We start from the raw sequence: 20,745 nt of genomic DNA on the forward strand, positions 1-20,745 counted from the left end.
ACCTTGTTCATGTGTTTGGGGGCCATAGCCCATGAAAACAATAGCAAGACTATTTACCTACAGGATAATAAAGTTAGAACAAACATTTACAAGGCCATCAACCATAGTACCTGGCACCTACTACATGCTAAATTAATGTCCACCCAGGAAGGATGGGCTCCATTCCTCATTTAAGAATTCCTTGAGCCCCTAAAGACTTCAGTCTGCCTCTGCTCACCTTCTTCCTAATTTCCCAGTCCCATTTCCTCTGCAACCTGGATTAAGTGCTTGGTTTATGCAGTTATTCCTACAGAATTGTTTCATCCCCTCTTTGCAAGATATTTTTTTAAAAACTAACTCCAAAATCCTTTATTCAATGCAACTGAGACATTTAAAAGTAACTGAATATGCAAACTCAGGTGCACTACACACAAGATGTGCATGACTCTCTTCTTCTTGGCAGCTCTGAGCAATTCTGCAGAATACACCTGCCTTCCCTTGTCTCCTGGTTGGAGCAGCAAATTCCAGCTTCCATTCAGGCCAGAGCTACCACACCCTGAGTACTCCTGCTCTGGACACCAGTGCCTAGTACCAAGGAGAGGCTCAGCACCACTCTGGTCACCTCTACCCCCTAGATCCCACACAGTGTCCCATTTGGTTGGGACAGATGAATCTGGGAGATGGTTGGCAGTTCTCCAAGGGTCTTCCTCCTACCTGTAGCTCCCTCCCATCACCCATCCTGGAACGGTAGGGTCCATAAAAATTATTCCCTTACACAACCCAGGGCTAGGAGCCTGACTGGGCTGGACATCAGGAGCTGCCTTGAAAGCCAGCCACTGGAGGAGGTGGGAGGGCAGACCAGGGAGACATCCTTGGTTCAGTCCTACCCCATGTGAATGCTGGGAAAGAGGTACTCTATTCTTGGAGACAGAAATTGTTGGCCCACCTCAGGGATTTTGCTGGGACAGTGTCAAATAAGGGAATTTCCGAATGCTAGGACTCAAGCAAGATCTGTTGGCTTCTGGGTGGGGGCAGCTCCAGGCATTTGTGTGTCCTCCCTTCCATTGTCTCCTCTGAAGTACATGGGAAGTGATGGGGCTCATGGCTTGGGTGACCTTGGAGAAATAACTTCTCTGTATCTTTGTTTTCTCATCTGTAAAATAGGCCAATGATAGAACTCATGGTTCTGTAGATTCGGGTTCTGTAGAGCCCAAAACTCTTTTAAAATAAAAATGACAAGTATGGAATTAGGAATAGGGTTTTGAAAGGAGCTCACAGAAGTGAGCTTTGTTGGCATCATGGCTCATCCCAGGGTTTGAACACATCCCCCCAAAGTTCACGTGCTGGAAAGTCAATTCCCAAATTCAGATGCTAATGGATTTGGAAGTGGGGCCTTTGGGAAGTTATTAGGATTAGATGAGGTCTTGAGTGGAGGGACCCCATAATGGCATCAGTGCCTTTAACGGTGAAAGAGAAGGTGGGGATTTGCTCAGTGGTTAAGATGCCAGTTGGGACACACACATCCCATATTGAAGCCCTGTGTTTGCATCCATCTCTACTCCAGATTCCAGATTCCTGCTAGTATGCACCCTAGGAAGCAGCAGGTGATGGTTCAAGCATTTGAGTTCTTGCCACCCATGTGGGGGACCTAAATTGAATTCCTGGATCCTGGACCTAGATTGGATTCCTGGCTTTGAGTTGGCCCAGGTATTGTAGGCATTTGCAAAATGAAACAGCAGATTCATCTCCCTCTTCCTCTCTCTCTCTCTCTCTCTCTCTACCTCTCTACCTCTCTACCTCTCTTACCTCTCTCTGCCCACAGCAGATGCCAATGCCACGCTCTTAGGCTTCTCAGCCTCCAGAGCCATGAACCAAATCAGTGCTACCCTTCATAAATCGCCTGGCCTGAAGCATTTTATGATAGCAACAGAAAATGAAAAAAGATGGCGGACCGGCCATCTGATGGAACCAGCAAGGCGGCGGTGAAGTTTAAATGGAAAATTCTGCAAGCTGCCCAGCACACTGCACTAAAGAACAGACTATTATAATGATAATTACTACAGACATTGATAAGGATTTTGGTGAAGTTATCAATCATATAAGTAAGATCATAAAAATAATCACAGACAATAGCTACGAGCTCCTTTCCCCTTGGCCCCTGCTCACAGGTACATCTCCATGGAGTCTGTACTTGGGCCTTTCTATCCCATAATTCTGGGGACTTTGTGCTGGTCCAGCAGGTCCTCATCCTCTTCCTACAAGACAGACAACATGTGAGGAGACCTAGTGGATGCCTGGGAAGGGAGGGAAGGAGGAGGTAGGTTGGACTGGGGTCAGCACTAATGGTCCAGGCAGGGGAGTCCAGTGACCTCAGGACTAACTGATCCAGGACAGGGAGCCATCAGGGCGGAGCCAGCCAATAAGAGGGTTCTTGAGCTTCCCAGGGTTGTGTGTATGTGTCAGCAGGGGCAGGGAGGCGGCCCAGGGAAGTCAAAGGGCATTGCAGAAATAGCAGCATTCTTGACAAGGAAGATGACTGTGGACAATCTGGTAAGGCCTGTTGGTTTCCCACCACATTTTTTAATGCGGGTGTGGTCAACCACAGGCCCATGTGTTGACTGAGGCCAAAGAGGCTCTTATCCCTTCCAGTAAGAGTGTGGGATCTGGGGACAAGGGTTATGTGATTTCACAGGACTGGTATTTTTCTCAGTGAGTTTCCATTTCCTGGCTCCTCTGTGGATGATGGTCTGACTCTCTGGAGTGACAGCCACTTGCATGGGTGTGTGTGTGTGTGTGTATGAGTGAGAGAGAGACAGAGAGACAGAGACAGAGACAGAGAGAACCCTGTGGGGAGTTATTCGTGTTTTTCAGGGAGCACTTGGTGGTACAGCCTGGAGAAGGAAAGGGCTTTAAGAAACAAAGCAAATGCAAGGTCTGCTCCAAGCCCACACCCATCCCCACCCTTACAGCCACAGCCACAGGGCGTGGTAGAGTAGATGAGGACGGGAGGGCTGCTCCAGAAATCTGGAGGGGCCACCAAAACCTGACCTCCAGTCACCTTTCCCAGGAAGTCACCAGCTCCTGGGATAAAACAGTTGAAGAAACTTAAATCATGCATCTCAGATGAGAGGGTGGAGGAGAGGAACAGAAGCATTTGTTCTTCAAAACTCTCCTCTCCCCACAGCCCGGAGGTCTCCAGTTCCAGAGGAGGATGGCGTTGGAGGAGCCCCAGTCATGACTCACTCAGAGCTAATCCTTGGCGAATCTGTCACCATGGAAACTGCCAATCATCCATGCTTTTCATAGCTTCACCGAACATCTGCCCTGGGAAAGCAAGTAGCGTGCTGCATTCATCCTGCCTACGGTGTTTATGGATAGGCCCCCGGTAAACAGACACCAGGGGAAGCAGCCCTCGCAGCAGGACCATGGTCTAGCCCGCCTCGCTCCTGGGCTGAGTGCCTCTGATCAAGCCCTTCCCAAGCTCTTCAGCGGCCCCCTTTCCAGCAGGTAAAAACAAGGGTCAGCTCAGTGATTCTTAGCGTGGCTGGATGGAGGGGGAGTGGGAAGAACAGGAAGGCACATAGCAAAAGAGGCATGGTAAAGCCGTGTGGTTGATAGCCCATTTAATATTATCGTTTTTTATTTGGAATACTGTAGAATAAAATTTTCATAGCTAAAACTACAGAAAATAAACCTTGGTTCCTATTCTTCGGAAGCGATATAGGCAGTAAAGCTATGAAAAGCATCGATGACGGTTTCCTTTCTCCCCAGCCCATTATGTCCAGCGTCCATGAGGTTTTCAACATAACCATCAATAAAGAATATGGATTTCAAAAAGACAGAAAGTTGAGAGTTGCTGGACTAACTGATCTCAAAGTGAATCCAGTCCAGTCCCCAGGCTATAGAGGTATGTTCAAGCCACAGGCAGCGGCAACCCCCTACCTGGGGGAGCGGTACTGCAGGGAAAGGCTGGCGGCCCTCACACAGGCCAGGCATCCCCCATCTCACTATCTGACCAGGAACGCAGGTCCTGGAGGAGCAAAGCGGGGAAGCCAGGGGAGCAGCGTGGATGGGGCACAGCAGGCATGGGTTACTGACACAGCCTCCTGGGGTGTCTGGGGATGCCCAGAGACAGCTCCTGCAGTGGGCCCAGCCAAGGAGGCACAGAGCCCCTGCCTGGATGGAACTGCTAGCCTGGCATCTAGGTCCAGGTCTTCATCTGGCAGGGCCTCACTGCCAGGCCCCAGGGAACGCTTAGCCAGGAAGCACAGTGACCGTGTGGGCCTCCACTTGTGCATGGCAGGGGGCGGAGCGGGGTAGGCTCATAATTATTTTCCCCATGTTAACTCTTCCTCTATTTTCCCCCCTTGCCTTTGCTGCCAATCATAGAAGAGGAGGAGGCTGACCTAGATCTGATTGCCGTGGGGCAGGTAACTGGCAGCAAGGAAGCAGGATTTGCCTGCACACTGTTTTGGCTTCTGTTTCTCAACAGCCTAGGTCCTTCGGAGATTTCCGAGGAGAGCAGGAATGGAAAAGCAGCAGCAGATGGCTGGGGACTGTAGTGGTGGCAAAAGATGACAGGACTATGTGGTTTGTGGGGCCCAGTGCAAACAAAACTACAGGAACCCTTGTTCAAAACTTACTAGGACTTTTAGCCACAGAAAGCAACAACCAAGTGTGGGGCCCCTCTGGGCATGGACCCAGCGTGAATGCACAGGTCACTCACGCAGGCAGCAGGCCCTAGAGAGAAATCCCATAGAAGACTGGCCTTGGAGCTGGAGACAGAGAAAGAGGCCCACAGGCTCTGGAGCAGTATGGACCTAGGACCCTGGCAGCACTAATGTGTATCCAGTAAGACCCGAGAGAGGAGGGTCCAGGAAGCATACAGATCCTAAGCCTTCGTTTCCCAAGCTCAGCAGATTTCTGGTCCCCAAAAGTGGCTCGGGGCAGCACAAAGCTGCAGACAGGACAATGGGAGGACCTGGCTGTGTCCATAGATGAGGAATACCCAGAGCCCCTCTTCAGTGCCTCAGTACCTGGGTTTGCCCCCAAAGCCTGGACTGGTGTGCAGCACGGCAGGGCCAGGTGCAGCAGCAGCACAGACTGGCAGGATCATTTTGGCAGAAAGAAAGCTCAGGGTCAGAGTGACTTTCTCTTCATTTTATAAGACACGAACAGATGCACTTTTGCTTCACAAATCTGGATACGTGGGACAGAATCTTAACTGTCACTACTGAAGCCCGGCGCCAGGATTATCACCACGGCCACGCCTCAAGGGGGCTCACTTAGGAGCCCCTTGTAGTGTGTGATTCAAGGGAAAGATCAACTCTGGGCCAGAGTGATCAGGCGGCAGAGATGAAGAGAAGCAGAGAAAACCCAGTGATATTCGGTTCAACTTGACAGGTCTTGGAGGGTGCTGGGAAGAAAGAGGGAGGTGAAGGAGTAACTCCCCATTATCGGCATGGCAATCAGTTGGATGGAGGTGTCCTTGGCTGAGATCAGAAGTAGAGGAGAAGAACTTCTTAGAGGAGCGATGGAATATGTTTGATCCTGAACTTGCTGGCCTGAGATAGCCAAGAGACGATGACACACAGACAAGTAGGTACAGGATGTGAAACTTAAAGTCTGGGTTACGGTTAGCAATATTGGAGTCCTCAGTATTTGGGTGGTCACTGAACAATGGACACGGATGAAATTCTGAGGAAGACAGCCCAGAAGAAAAGAGGACCCGGGAACAGCTGGAAGGAGCCTGACACTTAATGGACAGGCAGAAGAGGACGTACCGGGAGAGGCAAGTCAGAGAGCGGGAGGGACATGTGAAGGCTGCCGCCTGGGACCAGGCAAAGAAGAGAGGCAGGCAGCGGTTGCTGGTACACCGGGCAGCTTCTCATCACTACACAAGGACCCGAGAGGTTGATGAAGCAAGGTTTCTTTCTGCTCATGGCACTGGAGGGTCACAGGCCAAGACTGGGTGCCCCGTTAAGTCTGGCATCTGGTGAGGGTGGTGGACAGCAGACCTGTGAGGAGGAGGAACTGTACGGCCAGCCTGGAAGCAGAGAGACACAGGGAGCGTGCGCCTCAGTGTGGTCCTTCTACAAGTCAGCACGACCTGATCTCAGGGGCCCCTCCCAACCTAATCAAATCACATCCCTCTCCAAGGCCCCACCCTCACTCACAGTAACTGGATTAAGTGCTGTTATAACATGAGACTCTGAGAATCAAGATTTTAACACATGGGCCTTTGGGGTAACTCAAACTATTATACAAACCATAACAGCTGTGGGGAGGTCAAGTCAGTGAGAAACTAGGGGCAGGCACTTAGCATTGTAGTTGACGCCACTTAGGATACCTGCATGCTATACTGGAGTGCCTGGGTTCAGATCTGGGCTCTGCTCCTGATTCCAGCTTCCTGCTAATGAGACAAGAGACTATGGCCCAAGTACATGGGTTCCTGCCACCCATGTGGGAGACCTACATTGAGTCCCAGGATCCTGGTTGCAGCCTGGCCCGGTCCCAGCTGTTGCAGCCATTTGAGGAGTGAACCAGTGGGTGAAACACCTTTCCCTCTCTCCCTCCCTCCCTCCCTCCCTCCCTCCCTCCCTCCCTCCCTCCCTTCCTTCTTTTGTTCTTTCTCTCTTCCTTTCAAATAAAATAAAATTAAAAATAAATAAATTTCTTTTAAAAAGTGAGAAATCAAAATACTCATTGAATTTGTAATGTGGAAATCGCTGATGACGTTGGAAACAGCTGCATCATTGGAGGGACAGGCTTGGGATTCTGGAAGCAGAGAGGGCTGGGGGAGGTGAGCAGAGGCACAGGAAAGACACAGCAGCCTGCACGGCTATAAGGAGAGGAACGGTCACTGCTAGAGAGGGAAGTGGGACGGAGGAAAGGTGAGTAAAGGGGGTTCACGGAGGAAAGGTGATTGAAGGGGGTTCAAGTTCCCTTCTTGCATTTGAACAGCGTTACTGAGGTGTGACTAACACACAACCAGCTGTGTGTGTTTCAGTGTGACAACATGAAAAGCTGACACAGGAATACTCCTACGAAACCATCCCCATAATCAAAGCATGTTCCACCTCTCAAAATTCTCCCTCCCCTTAGTAATCCGCTCCTCCTGCTCCCCTCAACCTAGGTTTCCACTGATCTCTTTCCTATCGTTACATTTCGCATTTTTTAGAATTTTATATAAATGAAGTTTCATATAACCTCATTTTCTAAAAAAGGTACTCTTTTTAAATCCAACTTATTTCACCCAAAACAGTTATTTTGAGCTTCCTCTGTGTTTGTTGTGTGTATTAATAGTTCATTCCTTTTATTGCTGAGTAGTTTGCTACTATGTGGCTACGCAGTAATTTCTTTATCTGCTCACCTACTGAAGGGTGTCAGCAGTTTGCAGCCTGGTGTCAGTGCAGTTTCCAGTCTTAGACTGGTGTAAATTAAGCTGCACGTCTGCACAAGTCCTTATATGGGCACAGGCTTTCAGTTCTCTGCAGTAGATAACTAGGAGTGGAGGGGCCAGACCTAGGTCTCTTTTTTAAGAAACCATCAAGCTGTCTCCAAAGTGGCTGCCCCACTTAACATTCCCATCAGCAGTGGGTGAGAGTCCCAGCTTCACCTCCTTGTCAACATGGGTGTGGACAATCTTTTTCATCTCAGATGTTCCAGTGGCCTCGCCTGCCTTTGCTATCCCTGTCCTATTTGGGAAAGGGGTGATGAGCAAGGGCATGGCCATGTGCAGGGAGGCAGAGGGAGATGCTCCAGGTCCCCAGCACTGCTTTGATCAAGAGTGAAATCTTTCTCTGACTCTGTGCTGGGGGGACAAGCCCAGTTCCTAGCAAATGCTGTTTCCCAGGAATCATTTGTCAAAACGTTAGCTTACTGACCCCCAGGCCAGGGAGGGTCAAGTTCTACAGGGGTCTCAGCTTGCCAAGACCTCTCCACAGCCATCACAGAGCAGGAAGGAAGAGGGTAGGGAAAGAGGTATTCACTTCCCGTGGAATCCTGGTTAGGCCTAGAGCCAGTATAGCAAGAAAAATCAAGACCATCACACTTCTCTCCTCCCTGGGAGAAGACCTACTGGTGGGGTAGGGGCAGGGGGTGTTTTAGGCCAAGTATGCATTCGCTCAAGATGTGATGTGGCTCAGCCTGCTGGGGAAGCCAGGCAGTTCAGCTCTAAGAGAAATACGTCCCCTGTATTACTCTGGCTAAGAAGTGCCAATATATAGATATAAGAAATCAGGAAGGGTAAATCATGTTGGGGCCTTCTGGAATTATAAACCAGTAAACTCACTTAAAACAGGTTTTTTAGAAGAAGTTAAGCCCAATATGGGGCCGGTGTTGTGGTGGGTTAAGCCAACCACTTGCAATGGGAGCATTCCATATCAGAGTGCCCATTCAGATCCCAGCTCCTCTGCTTCCAATGCAGCTCCCTGTAATGCGCCTGGGAACGCAGTGGAAAATGGCTTGAATATGTGAACCCGACACATACATGGAACCAGAATGGAGTTCCCGGCTCCTGCCTTCAGTCTGGCCCAGACGTGGGAGTTGTGGCCCTTTGGGAAATAAACTAGCAGATGGAAGATCTCTCTCTCTCTTTCTCTCTCTGTCTCACTTTCTCTGTCACTCTGCCTGTCAAATAATAAAAAAATAAGTATTTTAATGGGGCTGGCGCCATGGCTCATTTGGTTAATCCTCTGCCTGCGGTGCCGGCATCCCATGTGGGCGCTGGGTTCTGGTTCCAGTTGCTCCTCTTCTAGTCGAGCTCTCTGCTGTGGCCCAGGAGTGCAGTGGAGGATGGGCCAAGTGCTTGGGCCCCTGCACCTGCATGGGAGACCAGGAGGAAGCACCTGGCTCCTGGCTTGGGATCAGCGTGGCTCCGGCCATCAAAGCCATTTGGAGGGTAAACCAATAGAAGGAAGACCTTTCTCTCTGTCTCTCTCTCTCTCACTGTCTGTCTACTAAATAAAAAATTTTTTTTAAATAAAGTCACATCCTAAGAGCACATGCAGGCCAATTGTGACACTAAATTTTGGGAAACAAACATTCATAGTCCTTACCCCTAATGGGAGGGTGAGGAAGAAGCCAGATGACCATACCTGTAGCAGCTGGGAAGAACACCCCAAACACAGTGAAGAAAGACTCCCCCGGGGTGTAATCTGGCAGAGTGTTGTTCTGTAGCAGTTCCGGGGAATAGCCAATAAAGCCATGCTCTGAAATAACACAGAGGGGAGCAAAATGAGTCAAGAGATAAGATGTAGCCCAGACTTCCCCAGATTACAACACTGCTTTGTACGACATCAAGAATTCAACAGAAAGGGTATGTGTGAGAGAGACAGAGAGCGAGCGGATCGGCCTGAACATCTCCTTCCCAGTTCTAGGGTTGGGACTGGTATGTCCACTCTGCAGACACAGGCAGGAAAATGACGAACAGGAGCACAGTGGCTCTCTCGGGAAGGGGGAGCATTTTCACTTCAGTAGAGTTGACATATCAATGAGCAGGCATTAATATGCTTTTCACTGGTAGCAATACTAATTGATGTTTGCAAGTCACTTCTCTGCCCAAAACCTCCCATGGGCCCCTACTAGCCACAGACTGAAGTGTAGACTCTGCAGGCTGAGGGTCAGCGCCACGCACACCAGGCCCAGCCCACCATTTCCTCTTCACTCCTGGCCTTTTCTCTTCCCACCCATCCCAATCCCTCCACCCAGGCTGTGTCCCCTGCCTTGTAGACCTTCTCTCACACCTCTAACCACCATCGTTGTGCTCACCCTTCAAGCCCAGCTCACATGTTGCTTCCTCCAGGCTTTACCAGTGCTCCCTAGTCAGAATCTACTACATTCTTAAGTGCTCTTGGTACCATGACCAGACACATTGGGTTCTTCCCAAGCTATAGCCCTGAAGCTAGGCAATTCAGTCTCATGCATCTCTGCCCCTAGAACCAGGCAATGCACCTGCCACACAGTAGGTAGGTTACAGACAGGAGTCATATTGAGAAGAATCTTTTAAAAAAAAAGATTATTTATTTGAAAGGCAGAATTACAGACAGAGAAAGCTCAATATTCCATCCACTGCTTCATTCCCCAAAAGGCCACAGCAGCTGGAGCTGGAACAAGCTGAAGCCATATGTCAAGAACTCCACCTGGGTCTCCCACATGGGTGGGGTGGCAGAGGCCCAAGGACTTGGGCCATCTTCCGCTGCCTTGCCGGGTGCATTAGCAGGGAGCAGGATCAGAAGTGGAGCAGCCAGGACGTGAAACAGCGCTCCTATTTGAGATGCCGTTGTCACAGGCTTCGGCTTAACCTGCCTTAGATCTCAGTGATGACTGGGGCATTGGGCTCCACGCTTTCAGTCTGCTCACAGGCTGCTTTATGGCAGGAACATTTCGGACTGAATCTCTTCAAAGCATTTTAAACATTTTTGTACACTGACTGTTACCAAGCTTTCCACGTGGTTTCGGTCCTGCAGGATCTTTGTTCCTTTGTGGGAGGAGGTCACTTTGAACAGCAGCCATGCCGGCACTAGGGCACCATAGAACTCAAGGGTACAACCGAGTGTTCTGGGCTAGGGACCACCCCGGATCTCCTGTCTGCTTTTGAATCTTGCCTCTGAGGGTGAGCTGGTTTGTTCCTATGAACTGTGGCCCCTGAGATGCCCAGCCCTGTTCTCCTCCCTCACTGCCTCCAGTCCCACGGAATGACAACCCTGCCATCATCACACAGCATGGCCCGAGCCTCCCTCCACAGAGCCCAGCATCTGCTACGCTGATGAGGCCAAGGTCGCTTGCGCCACCCACGGCTTCCAAGATTCATCACTTCATAGGAAAAGCATTTTTTTTTTTAAAAAAAAAAAAAGAAAGCTCAGTGAAACCCAGGGGACCCTTGGGAACCTAGTCAGTTCTTAAAATCACCATCAGTCGCCTTCTTTTGCATGAATAGAATTGTTTCTGGCACATGAAATCCTAAAGACCATGCAACCTTTCTGAACGGTTTCGCGTTGCACAGCCGGTCTTCTCCTCATTAACAAAAAAGCACTAAGCGCTAAGTTAACTGAAGCTTACCCGCTGGCTGACCCCACTGCCGAGCCTCCCTAAGCAGAAAACCATCCCGGCCCGCCTCGGCACAGAGCTCGGCCAGTGGAGATGGCATCCAGGTCTGACAGCGCCTGCACCGAGCACGCGTCATCCGGGACCCTGGTGCGCCCACCTCACAAGCCCCGGGCCCTGGCTCGCGGGCCTCATCCCTGTCACGTGCAGGTTTGGAGGGCCGCCCACTGACAGGCCCGATGAGACCCGCGGGCTGAGGGAAGGGGCCCGGAAGGAGCCCCGGCCTCACGGGTCACCCTCTTGCACCCACACGCGCTGTTGGGGACACGGCCCGCTCTGAATTGCATCCAAGACTGCTTGGGAACCCTTCCCAGGGAAATACTCTCACCTCTGAAAAGAACCCTACAGTCCAGGCTTTCTGTCAATGCCTTATTTACAACAATGGGACATTGGGGGAGGTACCTAAAATTTATAAGAGTTTTAAAGACCATGGAAACTTGTCCAAGTTATCTATGATACATGTTAGATAAGAAAACTGGCAAGGGGCCGGCACTGTGGCGTAGCGGGTAAAGCCGCAGCCTGCAGTGCCGGCATCCCACGTGGGCCCTGGTTTGAGTCCCAGCTGCTCCACTTCTGATCCAGCTCTCTGCTATGGCCTGGGAAAGCAGTGGAAGATGGCCCAAGTCCTTGGGCCCCTGAACCTGCGTGGGAGCCTGGAGGAAGTTCCTGGCTCCTGGCTTCAGATCGGCGCAGCTCTGGCCTTCGTGGCCAACTGGGAAGAGAACCAGTGGATGGAAGTCCCTGCCTCTGCCTCTGCCTCTCCTTCTCTCTCTGTGTAACTCTGACTTTCAAATAAATAAATAAATCTTTCAAAAAAAAACCTGGCAAGTTATGTATATCACATAAGTATAGCATAGTTATTATCTTATTAATGGGGTATTATTTATAAAGTAAAAAGTTTTTAATTTATCCATGTAAGAAAAGCCATGAAGGACACATACCATGGTTAATTGTGACATAATTATGAGCAGTTTTCCTTTATTTATACAAAATCCCAGTATCTTAAAAAATAATAACATGCTTAGTATCAAAAAATATTCTTTTAGGGGTGAGCACTGTGGTGCGGTGTTAAGCCATCGCTCGGGACACCTGTGTCCTGCATCGGCTCTCACTTCTGCTTCCAATCCAGTTTCCTGCTAATGCACACCCTGGGAAGCAACAGGTGACAGCTTCAACTACTTGGGTCCCTGCCACCCACCTGGAAGACCCATTTCCTGGCTTCAGTCTGGCCCAGCCCTGGCTGTTGTGGATATCTGGGGAAATCAGTTAGCAGGTGGCAAAGTCAATCTCTCTTTCTCTCTCCCTATTTATCTCCATCTCTCTCTCTCTCTCTCTTTTTCAAATAAATAAAAATAAATATTTTTAAAAAGAGATAATATGTTTTAAAAAAACAAACAAAATAATCCCACAATTGAAAGCCCATTTTCTCCAGGCAGATTTTCTACATACAAGTATCTTTTGTTTTTCCTTCTATTTATAATCTACTTGCTTCTCAAAATGATCTGAGTAGTGGTTTATGAGAAAAGCATAAGTAAGAGAGGAAGAAAGTGAAGATCAAAAAGAAGAAAGAAAAAGAAATTGAGCATGGAACAGCGAGAGACGGAGCCACCCACAGCAGAACCTCTATGTGCACAAGTCTGAAACCTGCGATGGCCTCTAATGACACCTGCGAGACCTGTGGTCCTCTCCTGGGAACCACAGCCAGGTAATTTCATAACCGTCTGCCCAGGTCCACTCATTCCTCACCACCTGCCCTTAGGTGAGAAGGAGCCCTCAGGACTGGCCTCATTTCCTCTGCCCTTACCTCCCCAGATCCTGATGACTTCCACACATGTCCCCAGACCATCACCCCACCAAGGGTCCCCACTCTGAGTCAGCCCCCATGGAGGCTTGCCCCACTGGTCCCCACCTTACTTGCTGTGGCCCAGGTCTCCTTCCCACACCCCAAACTTGGCGATCCAGGCCGCCCTGGAGCTTAGGCAGGGTGGACACCCAGGTGAGGCACTGACACCTCTCACGGGCCAGTGCTAGCTGACTGAGGCATGGTGTGAGATCAGATGGTCAGGGCTGAGGCCCACACCACCTGCCGTGCCCTGCTGCAGCGGCTCTTAGAGTATTCAGACAGAAGGTTAAAATTCGTTAGGGTCAGGACCTGTACTCTGCGGGCTATCTCTGCACCTGAGGCCATCCTGCCAGGCCCTGCACACACCACCACTCCCCAGGCTGCACTCCCAAGAGTGGCAGAGCCAGGGCCAATCTCCTACTGCAGTCCCCTGCCAGGCAACTCCAGGTTCCCCAAGGACATCACAGGGCAGTCTCACTTCTGAAAATAATGCCGAGCACCGCATATTAACTTCTGCTCTGTGCCAGTCACTGAGCACCGAGTCTCTACATCACCCTGCACGATGAGAGCTGGGGAAACTGAGGCTCAGGAAGGCAAAAACTCTTGTCCAAAGTCACCAGGCCAGAGCTGCCTGCATCTCACCCAAAGCCTCTCCCTGTCGCGGCAGGTGCAGGCTCTCTCTCTCGGAGGCCGGGCCCCAGGCCCTGGCATTGACATCCCTCACAGAAATGCATGGACACAGGTTTCCTAAGAAATGCATGCCCCGCGACGGCAGCATCTCCCTGCAGCTTTCTCGGCAGGGCAGGCAGGGCCCAGCCTGCGGAACGCTGCGTGTTGAGGGGCACGCGATGGGCTGGGGTTTGGACAGGTTGTCTGAATTCAAAGTTTTCCATCCACCACAGCATCCCTCTACAATGCAGCCCAGAGTTGTTCCCCAGGGAATTCTAAAGCTTATAATTGTATTTTAACTGGGCTTTTTAAAAAATGATTAACTTTCATCTTATTTAAAAGGCAGAGAGATAGAGAGAAACACATGGACTGAGGGTTCACTCCCTAAATGCCCCCAACAGTCAAAGCCAGGAGCCCAGAACTCATGTGGGTGGCAGGGACCCAACTACTTGAGCCATCGCTGCTGCCTCCTGGGGCACCCATTAGCAAGCAGCTGGATTGAAAGAGGAGCTGAGACTCAAACCCAGGAACTCTGAGACGGGATACAGGTGTCCTGCTGGTGTTTTAACCGCTGCATCAAATGCCCTCCCCCAAAGCCTGTTTCTTGACCTCAAAAGGGACTCTGTGCTTCTGCAGGTCTTTCAGCTCCTCTGCTCCAGTGCCTGTGGTTAATGGGGTCCCTGGGCCGGGCTCCCATCAGCTGAAAGGTCCCCATTTCTAGGGCTCATGGTGGATGCGTGTGAATGTGTCTAGGTTTGACCTGAACATCTGCTTCTGTGTCCGTGGACTAAAAATACCTTGGTCCCATTTGAGACATGTGCTTTCAGGAAGAACAGAAACAGAACAGGGGGAAAGGGAGAGAGGCCAAATCACGGCAAGACCCAGGCAGGGCCGGGGGAAGGGGAGGAGGTCTGGCCGTGGCCAGCCTTCATCTCTCCCCTTAGAACTCCCACCGTGTCGGCTTCCCGAGCCTCACAGTGGTGACAGCACGGCTCTGGCAGGGCTGGAGGTCATGGCTGCCGTGCTCTGGCAGGGGGCTGATGGGGAGCTCTGTGTGGCACCTGTAGCCCCCAGTGGCGGCTGCTGAAACCAGAAGAGCAGGCAGGGAGGGGGGTCATCTTGTGGGTGTCACCTGCAACAACTGACAACTTAGAAAGGGACATTGCAGCTGTGGCCTCCCTCCCCCACCCCTGGAGGCCGGCAGACAGCCCTTTCCTGGGACTGGACAGTGGCAGGGCTGGCCCAGGACCAGACAGAAGGGAGGAAGGGCCCAGGCCAGAGAGGGAGGGCAGCAGGGGCCCGTGGGGAGGGTGGGGCCTGTGAGGTCACAGGAAGGAAAAGGAAAGGAGAGACACAGGTTCTGGGAAGGGATGCAGGCACCAAAACAAGGTCTAGGGCGAGACAGCACTGCCAGGGGAGCCGGCAGGGGCGAGGCCCAGCCACCAAGAGCGCCCCCAGGGCCCTCAAAGAAAGAGGAGGAGGAGAAGTAGAGCATAGTGGGGCTCCTCAACCATTGCAGGGCCTTCCACAGTGGCCGGCTCCCCGAGATCCCACAGGGTGGAGCAGGATCGGGATCTGGGTGGGCTGCTAGTGTCTGTAATGCAGGGTCTCTGCCTCACAGGGCCAGAGACCTGTGGCCGACCTGAGACAGCCTGACCAAGAGGGCCCGTGAAAAGGGAAAGAAAGGCAGTGTCCATGGGCCCATCCAACCACTTGGGTCGCCACAGGCGCTGCTGCCCAAGCAGTACCGCCCTCAGTCCCACACTGCCCAACCCCAAAGGGCCAGGATGGACAGAGATGGGCAGAAAAACAGCACAGCACCCAGCACAGCACCACAGCCTGCTGGAATAGGTGGGTGGAGTTATGACTCTGGGCTTTGGAGTCAGCACCCAGGGATGCAGAGGGTGGGGTGGCCAGGCATTATCAGGAGGGATTACAGCCAAAACTGAGCTTGGATTTAGGAGATGTCCTGGCTGTGCATGGAGGATCCTGGGGCACAAGCACCCTGGAGATCCCTGGAGAGGAAGGCAAGAGCTGCAGGAAGAGCAGGAGTCAGCACACCTGGATTTGGGCTGGGGTTCTGCTACAGACCCACTGCGGGACTGCAGGTGAGCCCTCTCCCCAGGGATCTTGGAAATGCAAACTCTCAGTCAGTCTGCTTGGGATGGGCCAAAGATCCCGCACTCCTAGTGAGCTCCCAGGTGATGCCAAGCTCCGGCCTGCAGATCACACTCCCAGTAGCAGGGCAGCTGATGACTAAAGCTGCCTGACCAGAACCCCATTCTCAGGCCTCAGGACACACCACCCAAGGGCAGTTGTAAAACCCTCAGCGAGCTTCCACCGCACATCCACGTGGCCGGCTGTCAATCTAGCATGTGCTCCACATTTTCCATATGTGGCTAAAACTACACCATCACGGATGGCAGCCACTGCCATGAGATCTTACTGTGCCAAAGAGAGGAGAGGCGGGACAAGGAGGCCGTCGTGGTCTCAGTCACTGGCCCATTTGAACAACTAAGGAGACTGGAGTGCAGAGTCGGGCCTGGGGTAAAAGGTGTAGGAAGTCAAGAGCAGAACCAGAACCCTCATGTACAGTCCAGGCAGCATCAAGTCTCAATTTGCTGGGCACTCCGGTAGACCCTCCTGCTGCGACGGCAGATGCTCCAGAAAAACGAGTCGGGCTCCCCTGACGTGGGCCCTTTCCATCCTGGCCTGGAGAGAACCAGGAGGAAGTCATGAGAGGCTGGCGAGAGGCGCCCAGAGGGTCCTGGGCAGTGAACTGTGCGGCTTCCCCAGACCAGCTTCCTCTCTGGCTGCAGCCCTAGTGACTTGGGTCCTCCCAAGAGAGGGTGGGGAGAGGATGTGAGCTAGGTTTCCAGTCCTGAGCCCCCACCCAGAGAGAAAACACACACAGGGAAGGCTGGGCGTTCCAGCAGTGGCCAGAAGGGAGATCTAGAGAGGGGCTGGGCTGGCCAGAGGGCCACGGGAGTCCCACCCAGTCTTCCCAGGGAGGGGCAGCCTGGAGCCTCCGCCTGGCCCTAGGGACAGCCTCCACCCAACGGGAAGACAGGCTGTCGGGAACCCACAGGGCTGGGCAACCCAGGGATGAAAGGCCTGGGCTGGGGTGGCGGTGGGGGAAGGGGATGTCATGGTACTCCCTAAGCATCCAGGGGGTCCCACCAACCCCTGCCATCAGGAGGGCAGTCCTAGACTCTCACTTGAGAGAGAGGGAAGATGCTCCTTTCCCACACGAGGAATGATCTCGAATGTCTAAGCAATTCCTCCATCTGCTAACACAGGCTCTATTTTAAGTTCTTAGCGAGCCTCTTCTTTTAATGGCCTTGGCGGTCAGTGAGTTAAGAGGGGAAGAGACTTTGGCTTAGAGAGGCCTACAGTGGAAAGAACTGTCACATGCCCCAAATGGGAAAAACCCCAAACTGCGGGGAGAAGGAACTCGGGGCTCATCCAGGTGCCAGGAAACAGGGCATCTCAGATGGGACTAGTGATGGCCCCTGCCGCTGGGCAGAGGTTTGGCCTTATGTGTGTGAGCTCATGCAAGCCTCACAGCAACCCTGCCAGACGCACGCATTTTTCTCAGGTAAGGAGATGGAGTCACTGGGTTCAAAGCTTGTGCTGCCCCTGCCGAGGCTTGGTGCTTGCCCAAGGATCCAGGGAGTCTTGGAGGGGATCCAGGAGCTCAGAGGGCTCAGACTGGGGCCCTGCAGAATGGCCTGGAGAGCTCCCCCAACTCAGGCCTGGCCCATAGAGCCCCTAGCTCCAAGGAGCCCTGAGAAAGGGAAATCTGGCCTGCTTATCTCCTGGGGGAAAGGAATGTGCTCTCCCCTCCCGCCAGGATAAGGGGTTGTTTTGACAGGAAGTCTCCACCCTGGCTGTGGGCTCCTCCCAGCCACCACTTACTCCTTCTGGCTGTCCCTGTCTCTGGCATCCCACTTCCCACACTTAAACTCCTGACCCCAACACCTCCTAAATAATCCCAACCTCACGCATGCCCCCTCCTAGTCTCCACGCTGGCCTGGATGCGTGCCCCGCTCCAGGCCGGAGGAAGGGTGAGAGGTCAAGTGCCCCTGCAGGGGCAGAGTCCACACCCATACTCACAGCTATGGCAGCAGGGCCACCCTCCTGCCAGACTACGCTGAACACATCCAGCCCCTGCCCGCCACACACACACACACACACACACACACACTTCTCACAGTTCTGTCGCCACCAGGCAGAGCAGAAGCTCTCTCCAATCACAGACTCAGGGTCAGGGAGCCACAGAATGTCAAGGTCACCTGAGTCTTTAGCCTCAAATCCACCTCACAGGAGGGAAAGCTGAGGCCCAGGAAAGGGGACTCTCACTCCGTGGTCAGGAGCTCATGGAACAAAACCAGAACGCAGTACGGCCCAGTGTCTCCAGCATACCTTGTGGGTCCCCATAGCTCTCCACTCATCTCTCCACGGCCATCACACACGCGCGCACACACATGCACACACACATACACACACACACCAAGCCATTCTCCCCCACAGCTCTCTGTCCACTGAACTGTGAGCCAGGTTGGGGCAGGGACCATGCTGCTCTATGTCCTGGGTTATTTCTAGCGTCTGGTCCCAGGGACATGCCAAAAAATAGAAAACATCCTTAACATTAAACAATGCAAACAACCCAAGTGCCTGTCACGAGACAAAGGAATAAACCAAATGCAGTCTATCCATACAACGTGGGTGAGCTTGGAACACATCATTCTATATGAAAGAAGCCAGACCCAAAAGGACAAATAGTGTATGGCTCTACTTACAGGAAATGGCTAGAACAGGCCAAGTCAAAGAGAAAGCAGAACAGTGGTCACGTGGGCCAAGGGGAGGGTGGAGAATTGTGCCTTATTAGATACAAAGATTCTGCATGGCAGGTGATGAAAGTTCTGGAAACAGACGGTGGTGGTGACGGGTTGCCGGATATGGTGAATGTGATTGACAGCACTCAACTATACCATTAAAAGCAATGATGGGGTGAGTGTTTGCCACTGAGGTTAAGATACTGTTTGGGACACTGGCATCCCAGATGCAGTGCCTGGTTGGAGTCCCAGCTCTGCTCCAGATTCCTGCTTCCTGCTAAGGCAACACATGATGGCTCAAGGACTTGGATCCCTGCCATTCACATGGGATAGCTGGGTGGAGTTCTGGGCTCTTGCCAATAGCCTGGCCAAACTCTAGTTGTGGGCATTTGGAGGATGAACAGCAGATGGAAGGTTTGCCTCTCTTTCAAATAAATAAAAGTAAATTAAATGTTGTAATGGTTAAAATGAGAAATTTTGTGTTAGAGCTATTTTAACACATACACACACACACACACACAGCAAACCATTTTTCCCCAGAGTAGGCCCCCCAAGGGAATGGACTGCAGCCCTACTTTAGGCCTGCTCTCCTACCTTCTTTACAGATGTGGAAGTGGAGAACAAAGGGAGCCTCTTAGCCAAGCACCAGAAAGTGAGGGGGCACAGCCAGGACCCGACCACTCTAGACACTGCCTTGGGCTATTCTCAGCACAGGTCTGGGCTGCCTGCAGCTGCCGACCACCTGACCTCAAATCCACAAAACCACACATCCTCAGGAGTATGGCTGGAAGCCAGCACTACCTTTGCTGATGCCTAGAACCTCTGTGGTTTTAGGGGCTTCTGGGGCTTGGGGTGAGGGCTGGGGAGATTTATAGCACAGCTGTAAGAAGACTGCCCTGCCCAACTTCCCCTGAAAATCTCTACAAAGTCAAGGGCACCATTGTCCCTGTCTCACATTGAGCACACCCCTACTTTCAAAGCTCTCACGGTCTCTGGGACCAGAGGCCTGGTGGCAGCATTTGTCACAAGCTCCTGTGAGAGAGAGTTGGCCTTGAAGGAATATGCCTTGAACCTGGGCTTCCCGAAGGGCACACTCCTGGCGGGGTGGGGGCAGGGGAGCACTTGCCTGTCACTGTATGCTCTCTCGAAAGCCTATTTGTGCCTTTTCTGTGGGAGCTCGTGGAGAGTGAGGTGTGTTTGTGCTATCTCCCTATCACATTAGGAACCCCTCAAGGTCAAGGACAAGTCTTCTGCTCCCTCTGGACCCCTTTCCTCACCCTGTGACATACACAAGCACTGGGGTGTCAAAGGGTAGGGTGACCACACACCCTGCCTGGATAGTCCCAGTTCACAACCTGCTGTCCTGGAGCATTTATGGATGGAGCAGGAAGTGTTCCACTGCGGATGCAGGGAGGAGAGCAGAGAGAGAGGAGGAAGGACGGTGCTCCTGGAGGCTGGATGGGACTGAAGCGCCCTTGGAAGCATGCTCATGGAAGTGGCAGCAGCATCAGCATCACCTGAGAGCTGGCTAGGAATGCAAAAGGGGGAGGACATTTGGCACATTGGTTAAGACACCACTTGGGATACCTACTGCCCATACTGGAGTCCCTGGGTTTGCGTCCTTGCTCCACTTCCAGCTTCCTGCAAATGTGGCAACAGGTGATGTTTTAAGGACTTAGATCCCTGCCATCTGCGTTGCAGGCTCCTGGCCTTGGCCTGACCCCACCCTGGCTGCTGCACACATTTGGGGAGTGAATCTGTAGACAGGAGATCTCTTTGTCTTTCAGATAAATAAATTAGATTAATTTTTGCTGAGTCTCAGCTCTTTCCTTTTACCTCTGTTCTTTTGTTTTTGTTTTTGTTTTTTGACAGGCAGAGTGGATAGTGAGAGTGAGAGACAGAGAGAAAGGTCTTCCTTTGCCATTGGTTCACCCTCCAATGGCCGCCAGGCCAGGGCGCTGCGGCCGGCGCACCACGCTGATCCGAAGCCAGGAGCCAGTTTCCCCACCCACCTGCAAAACTGAAATCTTCCTTTTTTCTTTTTTTTTGACAGACAGAGTGGACAGTGAGAGAGAGAGACAGAGAGAAAGGTCTGCCTTTTCCATTGGTTCACCCTCCAATGGCCGCTGCGGCCCGCAAGCTGCAGCCGGCGCACCGCGCTGATCCGAAGGCAGGAGCCAGGTGCTTCTCCTGGTCTCCTATGGGATGCAGGGCCCAAGCACTTGGGCCATCCTCCACTGCCTTCCCTGGCCACAGCACAGAGCTGGCCTGGAAGAGGGGAAACGGGGACAGAATCCGGCACCCCGACCG

At 52.2% G+C, this 20,745-nt stretch overlaps 1 protein-coding gene and 1 long non-coding RNA gene across 2 annotated transcripts in view; one reads left to right on the forward strand and one right to left on the reverse strand.

The window, feature by feature from the left end:
- Nucleotides 1–20,745, reverse strand: part of SLC12A8 (solute carrier family 12 member 8) — a 179,112-nt gene that overhangs the window by 68,946 nt on the left and 89,421 nt on the right. Inside the window, exon 5 of the mRNA XM_062181070.1 lies at nucleotides 9,078–9,191. Within this exon, the coding sequence (XP_062037054.1) occupies nucleotides 9,078–9,191 (114 nt within the window). The remainder of the gene's footprint in view (nucleotides 1–9,077; nucleotides 9,192–20,745) is intronic.
- LOC133748407 (uncharacterized) lies at nucleotides 3,104–6,557 on the forward strand. Its single transcript, XR_009864454.1, has 3 exons — nucleotides 3,104–3,486; nucleotides 3,751–3,886; nucleotides 4,369–6,557. It is a non-coding gene; the product is annotated as an uncharacterized LOC133748407 (long non-coding RNA).

This window comes from Lepus europaeus, chromosome 2, assembly GCF_033115175.1.
Source record: "Lepus europaeus isolate LE1 chromosome 2, mLepTim1.pri, whole genome shotgun sequence".
Lineage (NCBI taxonomy): Eukaryota > Metazoa > Chordata > Mammalia > Lagomorpha > Leporidae > Lepus > Lepus europaeus.